At 36.8% G+C, this 20,679-nt stretch overlaps 1 protein-coding gene across 1 annotated transcript; it reads left to right on the top strand.

The window, feature by feature from the left end:
- The first annotated feature begins 6,867 nt into the window (after nt 1–6,867).
- LOC104892433 (zinc finger CCCH domain-containing protein 39) lies at nt 6,868–11,256 on the top strand. The gene is made up of 2 exons (XM_010678367.4): nt 6,868–8,379; nt 10,653–11,256. The coding sequence occupies exons 1-2, from the start codon at nt 7,602–7,604 to the stop codon at nt 10,901–10,903; spliced, it is 1,029 nt and encodes a 342-aa protein (XP_010676669.2). The 5' UTR covers nt 6,868–7,601; the 3' UTR covers nt 10,904–11,256.
- Nucleotides 11,257–20,679: the final 9,423 nt, after the last annotated feature.

The raw sequence follows: 20,679 nt of genomic DNA, 5'->3' as shown, positions 1-20,679 counted from the left end.
TTTTTTTTTTTGTGAAGTTATACTTGGACTGAATTTGTGGGTTTGATCTTTCAATTGTAATTTGTAGGGGGTTTAGACTTTAGAGTGATTGATTGCATCGTTTCTATTTTTGTTTATGTGAGCTTTCTAAATTGTTGTTCTTCTTTTTGGTAAATTAAGTAATTTTCTTAACGTGAAAGTTTTAGTTCTTTTTATCTCGATTTTCCACCGTCCATTCTCTATTAAAAGATTTTAGTCTGTTTTTGCACCCAAAAAGCAAAGGATTTTAGTACCATAGCCCATGCTTGATGCTCCACATAGAAAGTGAAAAATTCTCCTTGTTACTCGTGCTTATTGCATAGTCGCAAACCAACATGTTACATTAGTCTTTGAGCTATCCCATGCAATGCTTGTATAAACTTGTGTAAGATAGTTTAGTGGTTAACTTAATGTCATCGAAAGGTACTAGTTACAAATGATCACAGTGAAATTTTGATAGAGTATAGATCTATTCCTGGGGCTTCAACCATCAACTTAAGTTTTTGGTTGAGTTGGTCCCTTGACATGGTATCAAGAGCCAGCGTGACAAAAAGGTCACGGGTTCAAATCTCATCCACCCCTCATTTCTCAGTGGAATATTTCGCGCCAGGTATGAGGGAGACCTTTGCTGCATCCACACTTCAAGCCCAAAGGGCTCTTGCGTGAGGGGGTGTGATAGAGTATAGATCTATTCCTGGGGCCTCAACCATCAGCTTAAGCTTTTGGTTGAGTTGGTCCCTTGACAAATTTCTAAGTTCTAACATCTTTTAGACGACTAATATCTTAATCAAAATAAAAAAAAAAAATACAAAACATTATAAATTCGGCGAGTTATTTTACTGATAGGTTGCTTGAATCTCATATGAGACACATGGAATGTAATGCCTTTTACAATTTACTAATAATAATGAAGTATATAAATAAATAAATAAATAATAGACATATACATGACTATGGATAGAAGTCTAAATAAAAAATTGTATATGTATATATATTTTTTTGGACTTTATCAATCTGAATATCTTTATAGGGTGTATGTCTATATAAAATGAAGAAGTTTCGTGTTCATGTGCTCCCCACGGTGGGGGTCACATTGTTTACGTTTTTGCCTTAATGCCACATGCTAATATTGGGATATCAACAACCAGACTAAGATGACTTAATTAATTAGGGGAAATGAATGTAAGGGAGATCAATAGGGAATAACACAATGAGACGGTGACGCAGAAAAACCCCAATGAAGATGGGTAAAAAACCGTTGGTGGATATGAGTCTACCAATCCACTATATGAAAGTGACGTTTAGAGTGAACGATTGTCAATACAACCTCAGTAGAAAATCTAAGTACAATTTTTTGGAAGTAAATAAAAATGAAATAATAAGCAGTGTTTAATAGAGTGTTTTGTATGCTTGAATATTCATAGAGTAGTAGCAGTAGAGTCTTGTTAACTTGTTTTCTTTCTCTCTAATCCGCGCGCCTTGTACAGCTTCACCCTTTGACGCGATCCCAAGGATCTCAGAGGTTAAGACCAACAGTCTCCCATGATCTTCCTATTCTAATGCTACGTTCCTTGACTACTTATTCGAATAATACACAACGGACATGCGAACATCCAAAACAATAATGACCAAGTCATCCTTCATATTCATTTATTTGGTGATCAGTTATTCCTTTGACGCAGTTCAACGTCATGTCGTCGCCCACTACATCAACCTCAACCTGTAAAATTTGACCATAACAAGTATTAGAGTATATATACAAGACTAACTTGCCTAATCTATCATAATACTCTAATATTCACATACTAAAGATATGAATATTTACATAGTCAAGAATATTTACATATATACTCTAATAACAAGAATCCAATTCTAGAAGGTGAGGATAGATTATCAGAGGGTGAGAGAGGATCAATAAAGGGTGAGCCAACAATTGGTGATATTGGGTCAGTTGATGTGATGAGGATGATAGTGATGTAGTCTTAAGTGAAGGGGATTATGAGGATGATAGTGATGTAGTCTTAAGTGAAGGGGATTATGAGGATGATAGTGATGATAATATATTTGTTGAGGATGTTGACGAGGACATAAATAAAAGTGTAACTAGGAACTTGGGCGGAAATAGTGGCCAACAAAGGATATCTGAGCATGTTAAAGAGGAAGAAATAAACATTGAGTTGGCCAATGATGAGGTCGAATTGAATGAATCTGATGATGAAGTACACAACCTGTCTGGTTCTTATGATGAGCAAATTGTATCTAGTGTTTAACCCTACAATAGACTTCAAAGGTAAGATCAAGTTGTCTTTAGGTCTGAAATTTCCATCTAGTGCAATATTTAGGAAGGCATTGAGGTACCACGCCATTGACAATCAATACAACTACTACTTTTTGCACAATGGTACCAAGAGAGTGAGTGTTAATTGTATGCATAGGTGTGGTTGTGAGTGGAAGAAAAATAGAAGGGTTAAATGCACCTGTAAGGAAAAGAAAAAAAAATAGGTTCAAGGTTCATTGCATAAAGGTTAAGGGTGATTCTATATTCCAACTCAAAAGTCTAAGGTTAGAACACAACTGTGACAGGTAACACCGAAACAACAAGGTTACTTAAGAAGATTTGGTTGAGAGGTTTTTGGATGAATGGAGAAATACACCATCTTAGAAGCTAGTTGACTTTTTGCAAAGAGTAATGAGGGTAACTGGTGTTGAAATATGATATTATAAGTGTTATTATGTTAGGAAGATTGCAACGAGGATGATCCATGGCGATGCAAGTGAGCAACATGGGAGGGTGTGGGGATATTTTGAGGCAATAAGAAAGTATAATACTGGTTCAACAGCTGTGGTGAAGCTAGTAGACACTGAAACCCAATCTCCTTGTTTCCAAAGATTGTACATATGTATGCAACCTTGTAAGGAAGGCTTCTTGGCAGGTTGTAGACCCATAATTGGGGTCGACGGTTGCGATTTGAGAGGGCCACATCCTGGAATATGCCTCAGCCTCACTGTGGTGGCTGAGGATGGAAATAACATTATTTTTCCAGTTGCTTAGGACATTGTTAAAGTGGAAAATGGTGAAACTTGGGCATGGTTCTTGGATCTTCTTGTGAAGGATATTCAAAGTGTAGCAGATTCTGTGATTTGGGTTAGGGAAGGGAATCCCTCAAACATCACTTAAATGTTTGACAGACAAAAGGTAAATTAAACTTCCTAAGAAATGTTTAATGCTGTTTAATTTGCCTGATTTCTATACTTAATTAACTCAATTAGTTTTTTGTTCCAGGGTAAATTTAAATGCTTTTAGTGCACTTGGCCCAAATGCAGAGGTGAGCTTCTGTTGTAGATATGGGCCAACTTCAAAAGATCCTTCACTGGAGATTTATATAGACAGTCATTTTGGAAAGCATCTATAGCCTCAACTAAGGTACGTGTATGATTTTTGATGTACTGATTGTTAATTTATGAATATTGATGTACTGATTGATAATGTATGAATATTGATATACTGATTGTTAATGTAATGATTGTTAATGCATCTGTCAAATTTTACGTCAGTGGCATTATGATTCTCAAATGGAGTCTATGAAGATGTTGTCACCTCAAGCATACAAATATCTTGCTGATATTCTAGCTTGTCATTGGAGTAGACATGCTTTTACAACTAAGTATAAGTCTGGTATGTTGCTTAATAATGCATGTGAAAGTTTGAATGGTGTACTCAGGGAAGCAGGCACTAACAAAACATATCATATCCATGATGGAATGGATATATAATAAGGTATGTCATGAAGAGATGTAATGCGAAGAGAAATGCCTAAAAGAAGTTTGAAGGTGTAAATTATGCCTTATGTTGTGAGAATGATTAATAAGGCCAGACCTCGGCATGAGTCGGGTCGGGCCTGTTCACGGGCTTGGCCCGAGCCCATGAATGGGGGTCATGCCGGACCAGACCTAAAATTTGCAGATTTTGTCCAGTGGACTGCAGGGCGAGCTCGTGCCTCGCGCGGGCCTAACTCGTATTTTATGTTTTTTTTTTTACAATTTTAGACAAAAAATAAGAAAATGAGCATTCGACCCATGGGCCGGTCACGGACCATATAGGTGGGCTCGTGCTGGGATCGGCCGGAAATAAAATTTCTTGACCGTGGTAGGCCCACGACCCACGTAGTGGACAATGTACCGGGACAGAACGTCCCTTGAGCAAGCTCGTGTCGGGCCAGCCCAGCCTGCGTGCTGGCCCGACCAATGTCCACCTCTAGATAAGGCCAGTGAGTAAGTGTCATATTGTGATGTTGCTTAAGCTGGTGTTCTTGAATTTGAGGTGGATTATTTGTCAACTAGAGATACATATGTAGTGAATTTAATATGGAAGACGTGTGGTTGTTACAAGTGGGATCTGTAGGGCATCCCTTGCTACCATGCTTTAGGATGCCTGGAGAGTCAGAGGCTTAGTATAGAAGATTTTGTGCATGAGGCTTATCATGTCTCAACTTACTCCAAGACCTTATGGTCCTTCTTTTCACTCTATGACAGGACAACATCAATGGCCTAATCACCTCCGCCTTATAGAAATATGCCAGGTAGTACTTAGCTTAAAAAAAGAATCAAAGAACCTAGTGAAGGAGAGGAGAGCCAATTGGTGATAAGAATCAAGAAGCAAAATAAGTATACAAATCGTGGTGGATTAGGCCGCAAGAGGACATGAAAAAACCCAACAAAGCCACCACCAACTAATCCAAATATAAAATGTGGGAGGACAAAGAAGCATAGAACTTTCGTGCCTGCAGCAAGCACTTCAGCTACCTCCACTATACAACAACCACTAGCAGCACAAGATCAGTAGCAGCTTTCTATTTACTTTATTGTTACTACAAGTACGAATATGCTCATGTATGGTTCAAAGGAATAATTTTTGTTGTTGAGCGGCACAACATTAGTAGCAGCTTTTTATATTAATGTCTTGAATTGGAATAACCTCCCGGATGTTGAACAATCATGGTGACGAAATTCAGGAGAAATCGCAGAAGTCAAATAATTGAAAGGGATGAAGGTAGAGGTGAAAACATTAAACAAAAATGAGATGAGAAAATTCACAAACTGAGAACATGTGACATATCAAACCTGCTATAGCTAGGGATGGCAATGGGGCGAGTATGGGCGGGTCCACCTGGACCCAGACCCAGACCCGTTTATTTTTTTACAGACCCAGACCCGCCCCACATCCATTGGGTCTAGATTTTTCAGACCCAGATCCGCTGGGTCTAGCGGGTCCTTACTGGGTCCCAAATGGGTCCTTCTTAATTTTAAGTTTTCATCACATTTTTGAATATATGTAATCAAAAAATTTCCCCCTAATATATATAGGTTCTTGTATCCATGGTTAAAGCATTCTCTAAAATTTTTTTTAAGAATTAACTCGTAAAATATTAAAATGTTACAACTTACAAAGTGACATGTCTTAGTGGAGTTACAACACTAACAAGTTCACAAAATCATAACTCACAAAATTTTAGAGTTTAGGTAAAAAAAAAATTCTAATATGTAAATGGGTCCATGGGGCGGGTTTGGGTCTAGCATATGTGGACCCGGAGCAGACCCGGACCCATTGGATCTAAAATTTTTGGACCCAGACCCTTATAAATGGGTCGGATCCTAGCGGGTCTGGTCGGGTCCAGGATCCATTGCCATTCCTAGCTATAGCAGGTAAGTAACTCACTAGGACCTATATAAGTCACAAAATATTAAACATGGGTATTATAGGAAAAAAATCTATAATTAGTTTTTAGGTCCGGGGTATGCCCCGGATACTGACATAAAACCTGATACTGCAGGTAAGTAACCCGCTAGGACCTATATAAGTCACAAAATATTAAACACCGATATTATAGGAAAAATTCAATAGCTAGTTTTTAGATCCGGGCAATTTTCCGGGTACTTATATTTTTCATCTATTAATAATTTAATTTTAAAATGATTCACCATATATCACTTGATGTAGTAGGAAATGTATCTTGATTCTTATTATTAGGTCATCGGTTCGATTTAAGACATCATTATGAGATGGAGCGAGGGGATGGCGGTAAAAAAGAAATCAAATAGGAAAAATAAACTTTATGGCTAGAAGTAGGCATTGACTGTCATATTGCTAATTACAACAGATATCTATAATTTTGTAGAAACATGAATCACTAAAAGATTTTAGATCAGTTGACGAGTGTTTGAAAATTCTTACTTGAGGTAAGGGGTTCGAGCCCATGGTTCAACATATATATATATATATATATATATATATATATATATATATATATATATATATATATATAATATATATATATATATATATATATATATATATTTTAAAATAATGATCATCTCACTTATTGTTGGTTGATAGACACGTGGCAAAATCCTAGTGGTAGAAGGAGGGTGTCACATGACGCATAGACGTTGTCATGTATACCTTCTAATATATTTGTATAGGTAGATTGAGACTTATAAAAAATATGAAAAATAATTAGAGTCATTTCTTTCCAAATTTTCAAAAAAAAAAAAAAAAAAAAAAACCATAGCAATGAACAAACCGTGGTGCAAAAAAACTAGCTGTTTGAGTTTTTTCCCCCTTGCACTATTAATTTATACTAGTATATAAAAAGGCTAGGAGAAAGCCCATAATTGCATCAATGTAAAAAGGCCTAATAAAGAAATTGGGCTACAAATGCAAGGAATTTCAGATCAGTCTGGCTCAAAGTGGGCCTTTGGCCATCACTTAAATACTAGTACGAACTAAAATAGGATAACTAATAAAATAAAATACAGGATGTTGTATGAAGTACTCTTTTCTTTTTTTTTTTTTTTGGTTTATGACAAAACAATTTTAATCAAGAAAATGGGGGTTTATGCATAAAGTAAGAGTAGGAGCCGTTAGGGTTTTAGCGCTTTTAGGGTTCGATGGTTTTCTGTTTTACTTTACACTTTGCGACGATTTTCTTTCCCCTTCAAAATTTTGGGTTGTTAGGCGGCTAGGGTTTGTAATTGTGTTTTCCTTTAACATTTTCCACCCACTACTTTTCATGTTCTCTCGAGATTTCTTGGGTTATAAATATTTTATCCTTCTCTCATATATATTATAGTTATATATATATATATTTTATACTATACAATTGTACAATTCTTTGTTTTGCTCTTATAATCCTCTTTATAATTCAAAGTTTTGTGGTTTCTCTAATTCTTGTTCTGTGTCTAGGAATTAGATTGATTTATTTTTGGGTATCTCAAAGTTTCAAGCTTTGAGGAATTAAATAGATTTTAATTAGTGGGTATCTCCAAAGTTTCAATCTTTGAGGAATTAGATAGATTATAATTAGTGGGTATCTCAAAAGTTTCAATCTTTGAGGAATTAGATAGACTTTAATCAGTGGGTATTTCAAGAGATTCAATCTTTGAGTAATTTGATTGATTTTGTTAAGTGGGGTTGTCTGAAGTTTCGATCTTTAGCGTCAATTTATTTGATTTGATTTGATTTGGGTTTCAAGATTAATTGGTTTTGCATCTCAATTATATTTGGTTTCAAGAGATTATTTAATATGAGTTTCTCTGATCCTTTCCCACCTTTTGTGCCATTCCCTAATGGATTAGATTCAATGGGGTATTGGTCTCATTTCTCTAATGAACAACCTGAGGTAAATTCCGAATATGATCATGATAATCCTCCATTGAAAAGGCCAAAAAATTCGGGTGATGATCGATCTATGAATCATAATCATAGAACTACTTCTAATCCTCCTGTTAATCAACCAACTGGGAAAATCTTTTACAAAACCAGGTTGTGTGCAAAATTTAGGATGGGTCAATGTCGAAACGGCGAAAACTGTAACTTTGCTCATGGGGAGGAGGATTTGAGGAAGCCCCCTCCTAATTGGCAAGAACTTGTGGGTGGTCGAACTGAAGATAGAGGGAATAGTGGTGGTGAGAATTGGGAGGATGATGATAGGATTATTCATAAGATGAAACTTTGTAAGAAATTTTACAATGGAGAAGAATGTCCATATGGTGATAGGTGTAATTTTCTTCACAAAGAGCCTGCCAAATTTAGGGAGAGTTCGGTGGTGCGATTTAGAGATAGTTCTAGGGAGAGTTCTGCTATTAGCATTGGTACAACAGGGCCACCTATGGTGCAAGCAAGGGTAAATGATCAATTTGAGGTTAATCGGATGCCAGGAAATGCTAATGGAATCGCCGCTGTGGATGCATCCAGGGGGAACTCAAGGCCGGTTTATTGGAAAACAAAGCTTTGTACTAAGTTTGAGATAACTGGTCATTGCCCTTTTGGTGACAATTGCCATTTTGCGCATGGACAAGCAGGTATAACATCATTACAGATTCAGCTTTATTGGTGAAAAAATCGTGTTTATTTTGTAGATTTATGCTACTTATATTGGCTCATTTGTCTTTCTACTCCATGAATCTATATTTAAGATTGCTTACTTGATAGTTGTTTGTTAAATCATAGATGACTCAGATGTGTTTTACTGGTAAATTACTTGTGAAACTACAGGTTAGAGTTGTTAATATGGGTAGTGGATTCCTTTTCCTTTTTCTTTCCGATTAACCTGCAGATTTCGTTGAGTAATCACTTACTCCTTGGGCATGACAGTGGTTTAAGTAGAGACATGTGGGAGACAAGTGGTCTCCAATACCACATAGTAAATATGTGAGGGAAAAGTTGCTAAAAATGGGCATGTAGAGATTAAAAGTAAACTTCCGTAAAAAGGAACTCTAGTTATTGACAAGGAATGGAGAAAATATTTAGTCTATCATAAGATCATGACAAACTCGTCTTATTGTGTTCAAATTCGTTTCTGTTTTGTAAATTTACATTATTCAAGTTATGTTGAACATTGACTTTAATCTACTTTTGGAACTCATTTCTACGGTGTTTGGTTGCTAAATCATAGATGATGTAGATTTAGTTTATGGGTATATATGACTACTTATGATTTGTGTTTCTTTTTGTTTGGGGATAAGCTTCAGCATTCTCATAACCCCACCCACTCTATACAACCGTTAGGCCTGAACCCAGGCCCCAGGGCATTGCTCTGGAAGGTGGACTTACAACCCGTAGGGCATAATCTCCCACCAATTGCCTCATTTGGGTTTTATCTTGTGCAATTAAGTTGCATTGTTAGTGCCTAGGTATACCTTTGTCAAATAGGATAGAGCTCTGTTAAATGGGTAGTGTTTTTAAGGTAGATAACTTCGAAACAGGCTTCAATACGCCAAATACGCGGTTTAATTTAGTATATGTGAATTGCTGATTCACTATCTCATGATTGTAGAAAAATAGTTTATCTCCTACGGCTGTTTTCCTCTGGCCCCTTTTGTTCTTGAGATTAGGTTCCTGTCATTATGAAGATAAGATATCTTCAAAACATGCTTCAATACGCTAAATACATGGTTCACTTATTTAATATATGTGAATCGCTGATTCACTGTCTCATGATTGTAGAAAAATAGTTTATCTCCAGCAGCTGTTTTTCTCTGGCCTTTTTCGTTCTTATGATTAGGTTCCTGTCATAATGGAGATCTGCAATGTGCATATTTCTGTTCGCCCAAATTCAATAGTAACATTACTCCCCTTGAAATGCCAAGATCGTGGAGAAGTTGTAAAGGATGTTCCAATAATCAGTAGAAGAATTCTTTCATTTTAATAAATTAAAGAGACACGGAAGCTAGAGTAAACACCTGCATTTATAAAGGCACAAACAAAGCTATGAACTATTTGAATAGTACATCAGTGTGAAGTTTAGAACGTTTTCCTTCTCTTCAACTTGTAAAGCTTAGAAGACTTTGTAGCTTCTACTACAGGATTAAGGTGGTTGGATCAGATGTAACAGTCTCAACTTCTCCTGGATGGTTGAATCCTGAGGTGAAGCGAGACAATTTATATGAAGGGGGCCAATAATTAGTGAACTCAAAGATTGCATTGTATAAAGTATACCAAACCCTAAAAAAGTTTGAGGGTGTTGGACTGTTAGGGGAAGGCTACCTTCCTCCCCAGCATAACTTCGCCAGTGCTTGAAAGCAACAAATCTTTGGCACCTTAACTTTGTTTTAATGAAGGGCAACAGTAGTCTTGAAGACAGATGCTTAGGGTTGAAACTTGTGATCGCTTTGATGCCCTGTGGGTGAGATAGGTAAATATTCCAGTCATGGCCTTGCTCTGTTGACGATACTTGCTGGAAACTTGGTTTTGGATCTAGTTTGGTGACAGTATTCAGACACAATATCGCTAGCTGTCCATTGTATATAGGTAGAGGAGTACGACTGCTTAGTGCTTAACATCGAAAGGATGTAGTTTATTGCTTCTTTTGTCGATGATAAATTTGTTTTCGTCCTGTTTGGAGTAGCATATTCTATCTTTGGTGATAAAATAATATATCTGAATCCCTGTTTGTTTTCTAAAGATTTTGTAATTTTTGTTTCTATTTTGTGAATGTTATTGCTTCCATACAATTATGGATTTTATGAGAAGAAAAAACTACTATATTGGAGTTCATAATCTTGTGCAGTCTCAGCTTTATGTACTAGAACCACTATGTTCTCTGAATCCTTATGAGGTTTTGTTATTGTATCAGAGCTGTTGTTGCCTGGTGGTCGTCCTGCTGAGGCTGAAGCAGCAGTTGTGAGCTTCGCCCCTCTTAAACCTGTTCATGCTCCTGCTAACGATCCAAATGCTGTGAAGATTGATGCTGGTGTCTCTTCAAGCCAAGAAGGTCAGGGCAAGAAGTGCTTCTTGAAATGGAAAGGGACCAAGAAGATTAATCGCATTTATGGTGATTGGATCGATGATTTGCCTTTCACCTTACCTAATGAAGTGGAAAGCTAAGGTTCTGATGCTAGTCTTTGCTATCTGAGTGTCTATAGTAATAATTCGTCATTCTTATTTCTACTACAAATTTTGGTCAAGTTAGTATTATCATATAGCTAATCAATAGGTTTTGCTTGAATGTGTTGTGATTCCTTTCTCTCCTGTGTTGGCGTTGCGCTGAAGCGCAATATTGGCCAGTTTTGATTCTTCAGGTTTTGTTGGCTTTGGTTTGTAACTTGTAATTTGTAGTACATTGTTGCCAAATACAGGCAACAACTGTTTTCACTCATCATTAATTCATACATCAAGATGTAGATCGAGCTCATAGCAGAGCAATAGAATAACAGTTATCGGTATTTGTTATCATACAATGTTAAAGAGGCAAAATAGATCAATAACAATCATTGACAGGAAGTATGACTCTATGTCTCTATCTAATGCACTCTTGCAGCATTTAGTATCTTTCATTGTACCAACTGAAAAAGATATTGGCACGAATCCATTTTGATCACTCAGGATGTGCAAGCAACACATTGCCTTACGAACTTTTAATATTTTAGAGGATTGTTACCAAATCATATCAGATGTTATAGTGAGGGATGTATAGTGATTCAGAGGTGGTAGTTTAATGAAGTATCATTCGTATCTTAGGACATGGTATATAGTTCGAATCTTATTTCGACAATATTTTATGGCATTCACTTGTGGTGGCCAGGGCCGACCCTGGGCTAGGGCAGGCAAATAGAAGCGGCTTGAGTTGGGACTTTGGGAGGAGTAAATGAAGAACGGTCAAATCGGAGGTTTACATTCTTCATCTTCAATTCCCAAGAACGAAAATGACAAAGTTAAAACCTCATTAATCTCTCTTTTCCCAAAGATTTCCCCCTAAAATCCTTTATAAATTTCCTATGTCAATTGAAGATTTGTTCTTCCCCAATTTCTCATACTTTTCACAAAGTTAAAATTACATATAGGTATGTCCTAAAACTAAGAACTAAGAAGAGCTTGATTTTAAATTGCAATTTGCAAATTTGAGATTTGCAGTCAACAATATTTGTACATAGGTTAACTCTTTGGGCCCTATGTTTTGGAGAATAAACTATGGCTCTAGCCTACCTAAAAGATAGACTATTTGATATCTTAAAGAATATGATTAATTGACATGACAGGTAGTCTATCTAGTTTTATACGCCGGATTTTAATTCATACGAACCGAGAGTTCGTTAGCGTGCATGCAACCTTGAATCTGGCGTTGACCTAAAAACGCTAAAACCTCTTCCTACCATTCCTAAATTAATCGCATGTAACTTTAATTTTGAATTATGGTAGTATTAACTTTGGTAAGACAAAAACATAATGATATTATCTAGCTTAATGCTATGATTTCTTTCGTGACATAATGTCATTGTTTGGGTAGCTAAAATCGTCCACATTTGGAATTTGATGACATTGAACTTGTGGTAAAGCAAATGTCTAAATGGTTTCTTGTTGTCGTTTTCAATACATAAAAATCTCATTATAAAAAGTCAATGTTCCAAAATACAGACTATATAAGGAATCTAATATGACTTAATCGGTAATTTTTTTAGTTATCAATTACATTTTACGGTCAAGATTTGTGAATTTTGACACCAACATGAAAATGGAGCAATGAATGAAAGGCAGATGGAGTAAAATAAAAGAACTCACTAAAGTAACAAAATACTATATGTTATGATAGAGGTATTAACGAGTCGAACCGAAACCGAACATGCTCAGCTCGGCTCGAAATACTAGAAGTCAAGCTCGGCTCGAGCTAGAAGCTTGAGAAGCCTCAAATGTTTGGGCTCGGCTCAAGGTCGAGAAGACAAAGTCCAAGCTCTGCTCAAGGCTCGATTCGAAACTTAATTTGAAAAGGTTAGGCTTAGGTCCAACCGTGTAGGCCCAAGTCAATACTAAAGCTACAATTGGGCGGTAGGCGCAACTATATAGGGCAAGTATTCCCAAGAAAGTAGGTGAGCCTGTTTATTCACCCATCTTATTCTTTTATAACTTGGTTTCCCTGTTAGCATTGCTAAGATTTCAATATATGACTTCATAGTTTGTTAAAGAAAAACAAACTCATAATACCTATGCTTTTATAACTTGGTTTCCCTCTTAGCATTGCTAAGATTTTAATATGGGACTCCATGTTTTGTTTAAGATAAACGCACTCATCCCATATGCTTTTATAGCTTTATTTCCCTCTTAGCATTTCTAAAATTTCGATGTGGAACTTAATTTTTTTTTTTGATAAGTAGAACAAACATATACTAGTACCCTAATCTAGAGGCTAGCATAAAACATCTTTGTGGATGATGAGGGAGAAATCCATACAGTAAGGAGGAGACTAATATAATAGAAAAAGGTAATCATGCGCTTCCTAGCCATAAAATCATCAGTAGCATTGTTAGCTTCACGAAAGCAGTGACGAAACTAGCAAACCTGAAACCGACGAGCATCCACACCTACATCTTTAATAATGGCTAAATCTCCCAAGGAATACGCCAAGAATTGTTCATGGAATTAATGACCCCTAAAATATTGCCTTCTATATTAAGATGAGTGATGTTAAGGAAAGAGGCTCCCTTGATGCCTTTACTAAGAGTCCAAGCCTCAGCTTGAATAATAAAGATATTAGAGGCTAAGGACTTGGCACCAGCTAAAATAACTTCACCATCACTATCTAATAATAGAGATATTAGAGCCTGGGGACTTGGCACCAGCTAAAATAAGTTCATCACTATCTCTAATCACAAAACCTAAAGAGGTATTGCCATTACTTAATTTAGAACCATCAAAGTTTAGCTTACAAAAATTACGAGGGGGACCAACTGAGATTAGTACCCGCTCGAATGCTCGTGGGATGAATGCTCTCGAGAGTAGAAGAAGAGACAAATGAGACCTCTCCTACCTCACAGTCCGCTATAGAAAATATTAATTATGTTGGGAAAATATCAATATAATCAATTATTAACACATTATTGAATGTTTTGGGAGAAAATATGACAAGGCTCGAAGAAGTCAAAAAATGCCCTAGAAAGACACAAAATTGAAGGTTATAATACACGCTATCAGATTTTCCCGGGGTCCGAGCTCCGAACGCCACGGGATGCCTCCTAGAGCCATGGGAGGTCATTAGAAAGGAGTCATGTGGCTTGGAACGAATATGTGGATGCTTTCACGTTCATTTCGAGGCAAATTTGGGTTTCACGAGAAATGAACAAATGGGGTGTTAAGAGGCTTTTCGAGCCAATGCAAATGGTGCCAAGCATCCGCGCAACGTTACAAATCGCGTAGGCTTTCCTAGGAACGTTTTGGGAGAAAATGAGACAAGCCACGTAGAAGTCCAAAAATGTTCCAAAAACAGGTAAAATTGAAAGTTATAACTACACGCTTTGGACTTTCCCTAAACCCGAGATACGGACGCCACGGAATGGATCCTAGCGACATGGAAGGTCATTACAAAAGAGTCATATGGCTTGGAAAGAATATGTGGATGCTTTTACGTTCATTTCGAGGCAATTTTGGGTTTGACGAGAAGTCAATAAATGAGCTGTTCATAGGCTTTTTGAGGCAATGCAAATGGTACTAAGCACCCGCGCAACGTTACAAATCACGTCGGCTATCCTAGGAATCTTTCGGGAGAAAATATGACCAGGTCCGGAGAAGTCCAAAAATGTTTGAAAAAAAGCCAAAGTTGAAGGTTATAAAACACGTTTTCGGACTTTCTCGGGGACCGAGTTTTGAACGCCACGGGATGCCTTCTAGGGCCACAGGAGGTCATTGAAAAGGAGTCATGTAGATTGGAACGAATATATGGATGCATTTATGTTCATTTTGACGCAATTTTAGGTTTCACGAGAAATAAATAAATTGGGTGTTTAGAGGCAAGGCAGCACAAATAGTGTCAGGCACCCGCGCAACGTTACAAGTCATGTCGGCCTTCCTAGGAACATTTCAGGAGAAAATATTATCAAACCCGAAAAAGTCCAAAAATGTCCCAAAAACAGACAAACTTGAAGGTTATATAATACACGCTTTCGGACTTTCTCGGGGTCCGAGCTCTGAATGCCACGGGATGCCTTCTTGGGACATGGTAGGTCATCGGAAAGGAGTCATGTGCTTGGAACGAATACGTGATGCCTTTACGTTCATTTCGAGACAATTTTGGGTTTAACGAGAAATGAACAAACGGGAGGCTTTTCGAGGCAATGAAAATGGTGTCAAGCACCCGCGCAAAATTACAAGTCACGTCAGCTTTCTTAGGAACGTTTCGGGAGAAAATGTGACCAGCCACGTAGAAGTCCAAAAATGTCCCAAAAATAGCCAAAATTCAAGGATATAATACACACTTTCGGGCTTTCCCGGGACCCGAGCTACGGACGCCACGAGATGGCTCCTATCGAAATGGCAGATCATTGGAAAGTAATCATGTGGCTTGGAACGAATATGTGGATGCCTTTACGTTCATTTCGAGGCAATAAAAATTGTGTCAAGGACCCGCGCAACGTTTTAAGTCACCTCAGTACTCCTATGAATGTTTCAGGAGAAAATATGACCAGGCCCGGAAAAGTCCAAAAATGTCAGAAAAACAGCCAAAATTGAAGGTTATAATACACGTTTTCGGACTCTCTCGGGGACCGAGCTCCGAACGCCACAAAATGCCTCCTAGAGCCAGGGGAGGTTATTGAAAAGGAGTCATGTAGCTTGGAACGAATATATGGATGCATTTACGTTCATTTCAACGCAATTTTCAATTTCACAAGAAATGAACAAATGGGTGTTGAGGCTTTCGAAGCAACACAAATGGTGCCAAGCACTCGCGTAACGTTACAAGTCAAGTCGGCCTTCATAGGAACGTTTCGGGAGAAAATATGGCCCAACCTACAAAAGTCCAAAAAATCTGAAAATAGCCATAATTGAACGTATAATACACGCTTTGGACTTTCTCGGGCCCGACCTCCGGACACTACGGAATGCCTCCTAGGCCCACGGGAGGTCATTGGAAAGGAGTCATGTGGCTTGGAACGAATATGTGGATGCCTTTACGTTCATTTCGAGGCAATTTGAATTTCACGAAAAATGAACAAAAGGGGTGTTAGAGGCTTTTCGAGGCAATGCAAATTGTGCCAACGACCCGCACAACGTTACAAGTCACGTCACCACTCGTAGGAATGTTTTGAGAGAAAAAATGATCAGGCCTGGAGAAATTAAAAAATGTCCCAAAAACAACTAAAATTGAAGGTTATTATACACGCTTTCGAATTTTCTCGGACCCCGAGCTCCGAACGTCACGAGATGCCTCTTAGGGCCATGGGAGGTCATTGGAATGGAGTCATTTTGAGTCAATTTTAGGTTTCGCGAGAAATGAACAAATGGGGTGTTAAGATACTTTTCAAGGCAATGCAAATGGTGCCAAGTACCCGTTACGTCGGCTTTTCTATGAATGTTTCGGGAGAAAATGTGACCAGCCACGTAGAAGTCCAAAAATGTCCCAAAAATAGCCAAAATTAAAGGATATAATACACGTCGGGCTTTCCCGACATTCGAGCTACAGAGGCCACAGGATGGCTCATACCAACATGGCAGGGCATTGGAAAGGAGTCATATGGCTTGGAATGACTATGCGGATGCCTTTACGTTCATTTCGAGGCAATTTTGGGTTTGACGAGGAGTGAATAAATGAGGTGTCCAAAGGCTTTTCTAGGCAATGCAAATGGAGCCAAGTAACCGCGCAACGTCACAAGTCATGTAGGCACTCCTAGGAATGTTTTAAGAGAAAATATGACCCGGCCCGGAGAAGTCCAATAATGTCAGAAAAACAGTCAAAATTGGAAGTTACTCCCTCCGTCTTTTATTAGTTTACCCCTTTTGACTTTTGATACTATTCACATACATGACTTTGACTATCTTTTGTAATTTGTATTTAAGGAAAAATATAGTCATGTGAGATCTTGTTGGATTCGTCTCAATGCGTATTATCCAAATATCAACTTTTTGTAATTTTTGCTTATCGTAAATTAGAGATATTAAGATTCAACTTAGTATCTCGGCAAATGTGCCCCAAAGAAAGGGGTAAACTAATAAAAGACGGAGGGAGTATATAATACACGCTTTCGGACTTTCTCGGGGTCCGAGCTCTGAACGCCACGGGAGGTCATTGAAAAGGAGTCATGTAGATTGGAACGAATATATGGATGCCTTTATGTTCATTCCAAGGCAATTTTATGTTTCACGAGAAATGAACAGATGGGGTTGTTTTTACGTTCATTTGGTTGTTTTTGGGACATTTTTTGGACTTCTACGTGGCTAGTCACATTTTCTCCCGAAACGTTCCTACGAAAGCTGACGTAACGGGTGTTTGGCACCATTTGCATTCCCAAGCACCCGCGCAACTTGACAAGTCACGCTAGCCTTCATTGGAACATTTCGGGAGAAAATATGACCAGACCCGAAGAACCACCACACAAAAGAAAACTTGTTAATTACTTCCAAAGAAAGCTCAAAATGGCAATAAACAAACCAAAACCGAAAGAAGAATTGACTTGAAAATGTGAACTACTGAGGAATTTTTGGTCAATCACCATTGTCATGAAGACATTCGAACACATCTAAAGTGAAGGGACATTCAAAACAAAGGTGAGAAAGATATTCAGGGGCATTGCAGTATAAAATGCGTTGATGATGGAAAAAACTTTACATTTTTTAAATCTATCTTTCGTGGGAAACCCATCATGACAAGCTTTTTACATAAAAAAAATAATTTTGGGAGGAACATGCAGCTTTCAAAGCCAAGCAGACTCAACATTTTCGAAATTCGGATTATGAAGACCCTGAGCCAACATCGACCCTAACTTGACAGAATACTCCCCATCAGCCGTCATATCCCACACAAGAGTATCAGGCTGGAAGGAAAGAAGAAATAATTGAAGCTATATGAGAGGCAATTTTCTCCCTATCCCAAACCCATGATCATTAATAACATCACCCACTTTAAGATATTCCCACTCATGAGTAGGAATAATGATTTTTTAAAGGGGATGATGTTATGTTAAAGAAAAAACTCATCCTACATTTACTTTTATAACTTGGTTTCCCTATTAACTTCACTAAAATTTCGATGTGGGACTTCATGTTTTACAAAAAAAAAATCCAACTTGCAATAAGACTCTAAATGCATTTAAATAATCAATTATCAATTATTTTAATTATTTAATAATCAAATATTTAAAGATATACTTCATTGTTTTTGTGAGGAAAATAGAGTATAATTTTTTGTTTTCTAATCAAGGAGGTACAAAATCAAACTCTAAGTTGAGGTAAGGAGTAGTAGCTATTTATAAAGAAAATAAGGTTGGTGCTTGTTTTCTTAACCAATGTGGCACTATAGTGCCTAGTGGAGTAGAGGTCAAGTTGACTTCCAAATTTAAATATAAAATAGTAATCTAAATTTTATCGAACGTGTTTGCGAGTTTTCGAGCCGAACTCCATTAGGCTCAGCCTCGGCTCGTTAAGGTCTCGAGTCGATCTCGAATTTGAATCGAGTCCTTTCGAGACAAGCTTTGAGCGAGTTGAATCCAAATAGTTTGTGAGCCATCCTAGCTCATTAGCTCCCCTAGTTATTATAATAGGCATTGTGAAGTTCACCGACAAGTATTTACAATCAGACATTGTAATAAATATTTGATGAAATACTTCTTCCGTCCTACAACCTGTAACAAACCCTGGTTGACTATATGATTTATATACAGTAATTTATACGCCTATAAATACTACCATTATAAGAACTAAATTTGTATATTAGATCTCTTCTCAATAAAATTAATCTATTTCCCTCTCTCGTTTCTATATTTCTCACAATACCCTCCATTTAATTATAGTTCCTCTCAAAAACTCATCCACCAAACTTTCATGACTCGATGAAACATGTTTTACATTGGGTGAGTCCACTCTATTTCTTTGGTTGATATAAGGCCGATTGTTGCAGTTTGGGTCCAACACTATAACATTACGGTAACATTTTAATTGCCCATTCAAGAAATAAGAAAGCGTGAAAAGTAAAAAAAGATTGAAACAAATGTATTTCAAACTACCCATAGAAAAAGGGCACTTTTAATGCACTTTTCAAGGCTTACGCCCCACACGTTTACTTATATACGACCCTACAACTTACAAGGCCCAAAAATGTACCCTTTTGAAAATTTAACTTTGGATCTTGTCGCGTTGGACTTTTCAAAAATTTTAGTCCTTTGAAAACAAAAGTTTGCCACAAAAGAAGGTACCAAAAGTTTTTATTTAGGATCCAATTATATTTTGGTCTATTAATGTTTAAACTTCTATATCATATTAGTCAATATAAATCATGTTGACTTACCAAGTTGTTTGGTTCAGGTACTAATCAGATGATTTAGATTCAATTTAGTCCATGTCAAATGAATCATATACTGATTAATTTTCACTAGAGTGCTATATACGTAGATACGGATTTGATAGAATGAGTAATGAGAATATGAGAAAGTTGTTTGGTTAGGGTTTAGGTTTAGAGGTTAGGGTTAGTTTTTCGGATTAGGATTAATTAGGGTTTAAATTAGATAATTAGGGTTAATGACTAACAGTGGTTAACACCTTTAGTCATTAAGGGCATTTGGGTGTATTATAGTAAAACTGAGTGGTACCCCGTGTATTTTCAAAAATGCGAGGGTACCCGGTGAATTTCGTGAAAACTCGAGGGCATTTGGTGAAAAAACCGAATTTTATAAGACTTTACTAATTAAATTAGACGGTAAACACAACTAACTCTACTCAATAAATGACTCGATTAAGTGGTTTTGACTAATTATGGCAATTCGAATCCTATTTACCTAGAAGTCGAACAACCTCATACACTTTGGATCAAGTTCGACTAGAAAATAAGTTATATTCTATACAATAATGTAAGGTTATGAGCTGAGAGTCTATTTGAGCAAAATATTGTAACATTATGATTTTTGTCTTATTTAAACATCTTCTTTGTGGTATGAATGACCATATTATTATGACTTGTTATTTGGAATGTATATTTCGTATATGTTTTTTTTTAGACAAGTTATATAACCATGTTTGGAAATGTAAATATAAAGGACATTTTAAAATAAATTAACTCAATGGTCAAGTAAAACTTGAAATTTATGGGTTTTGAGAAAGTATTGAAGACAAAAGTGAACCAACCCAAATATAATATAATATTTTCTAACCAAAATCAACCTGGCCGACCCACTTGACAAATCTATTGGACAACCATGTGTGGCAATGATAAAGACAAGGTTTGATCTCAGATCGTTTTAATAGATCATATATGTAAATAATCTTCGCATTGGTTTAGGATAAATATTGTAAATATTAATTTTCCTTACAATATTCACTTTGACTTAGGTACCAACAACCAAAACTTTGTAAATTAAGTAGTTGTTGTTTACAAAGGGTTTTAAGGGCGTGGTTGACAACATTTTTTGAAGTACCTTTTAGAGGTTCAACTAAGTTATAGAACTCTTATAAAGGTGAAAATTGTTAGTTGATTATTCAATATTTTATGCGAGCTTTTAGTGTTTGAGGTAGTGTTCTATAAAATCCACATTGAAGGTTTTTATACATTGTAAATGTATGATCTTCAAATACAACCTTTTTAAATTTTCACATAATACCCTTCTCAAACTAACTTTTTTTTTATGCATAGAGTCCTAAATGTTAGTGATGCATCATTAGTTGAGAATATTTTTTGTAATCCAGTGAAATTA

Source organism: Beta vulgaris, chromosome 5, assembly GCF_026745355.1.
Source record: "Beta vulgaris subsp. vulgaris cultivar EL10 chromosome 5, EL10.2, whole genome shotgun sequence".
In the NCBI taxonomy this organism is placed as follows: Eukaryota; Viridiplantae; Streptophyta; class Magnoliopsida; order Caryophyllales; family Amaranthaceae; genus Beta; species Beta vulgaris.
The sequence above is the reverse complement of the archived record's forward strand: the minus strand, read 5'-3'. Positions and strand labels throughout refer to the sequence as shown.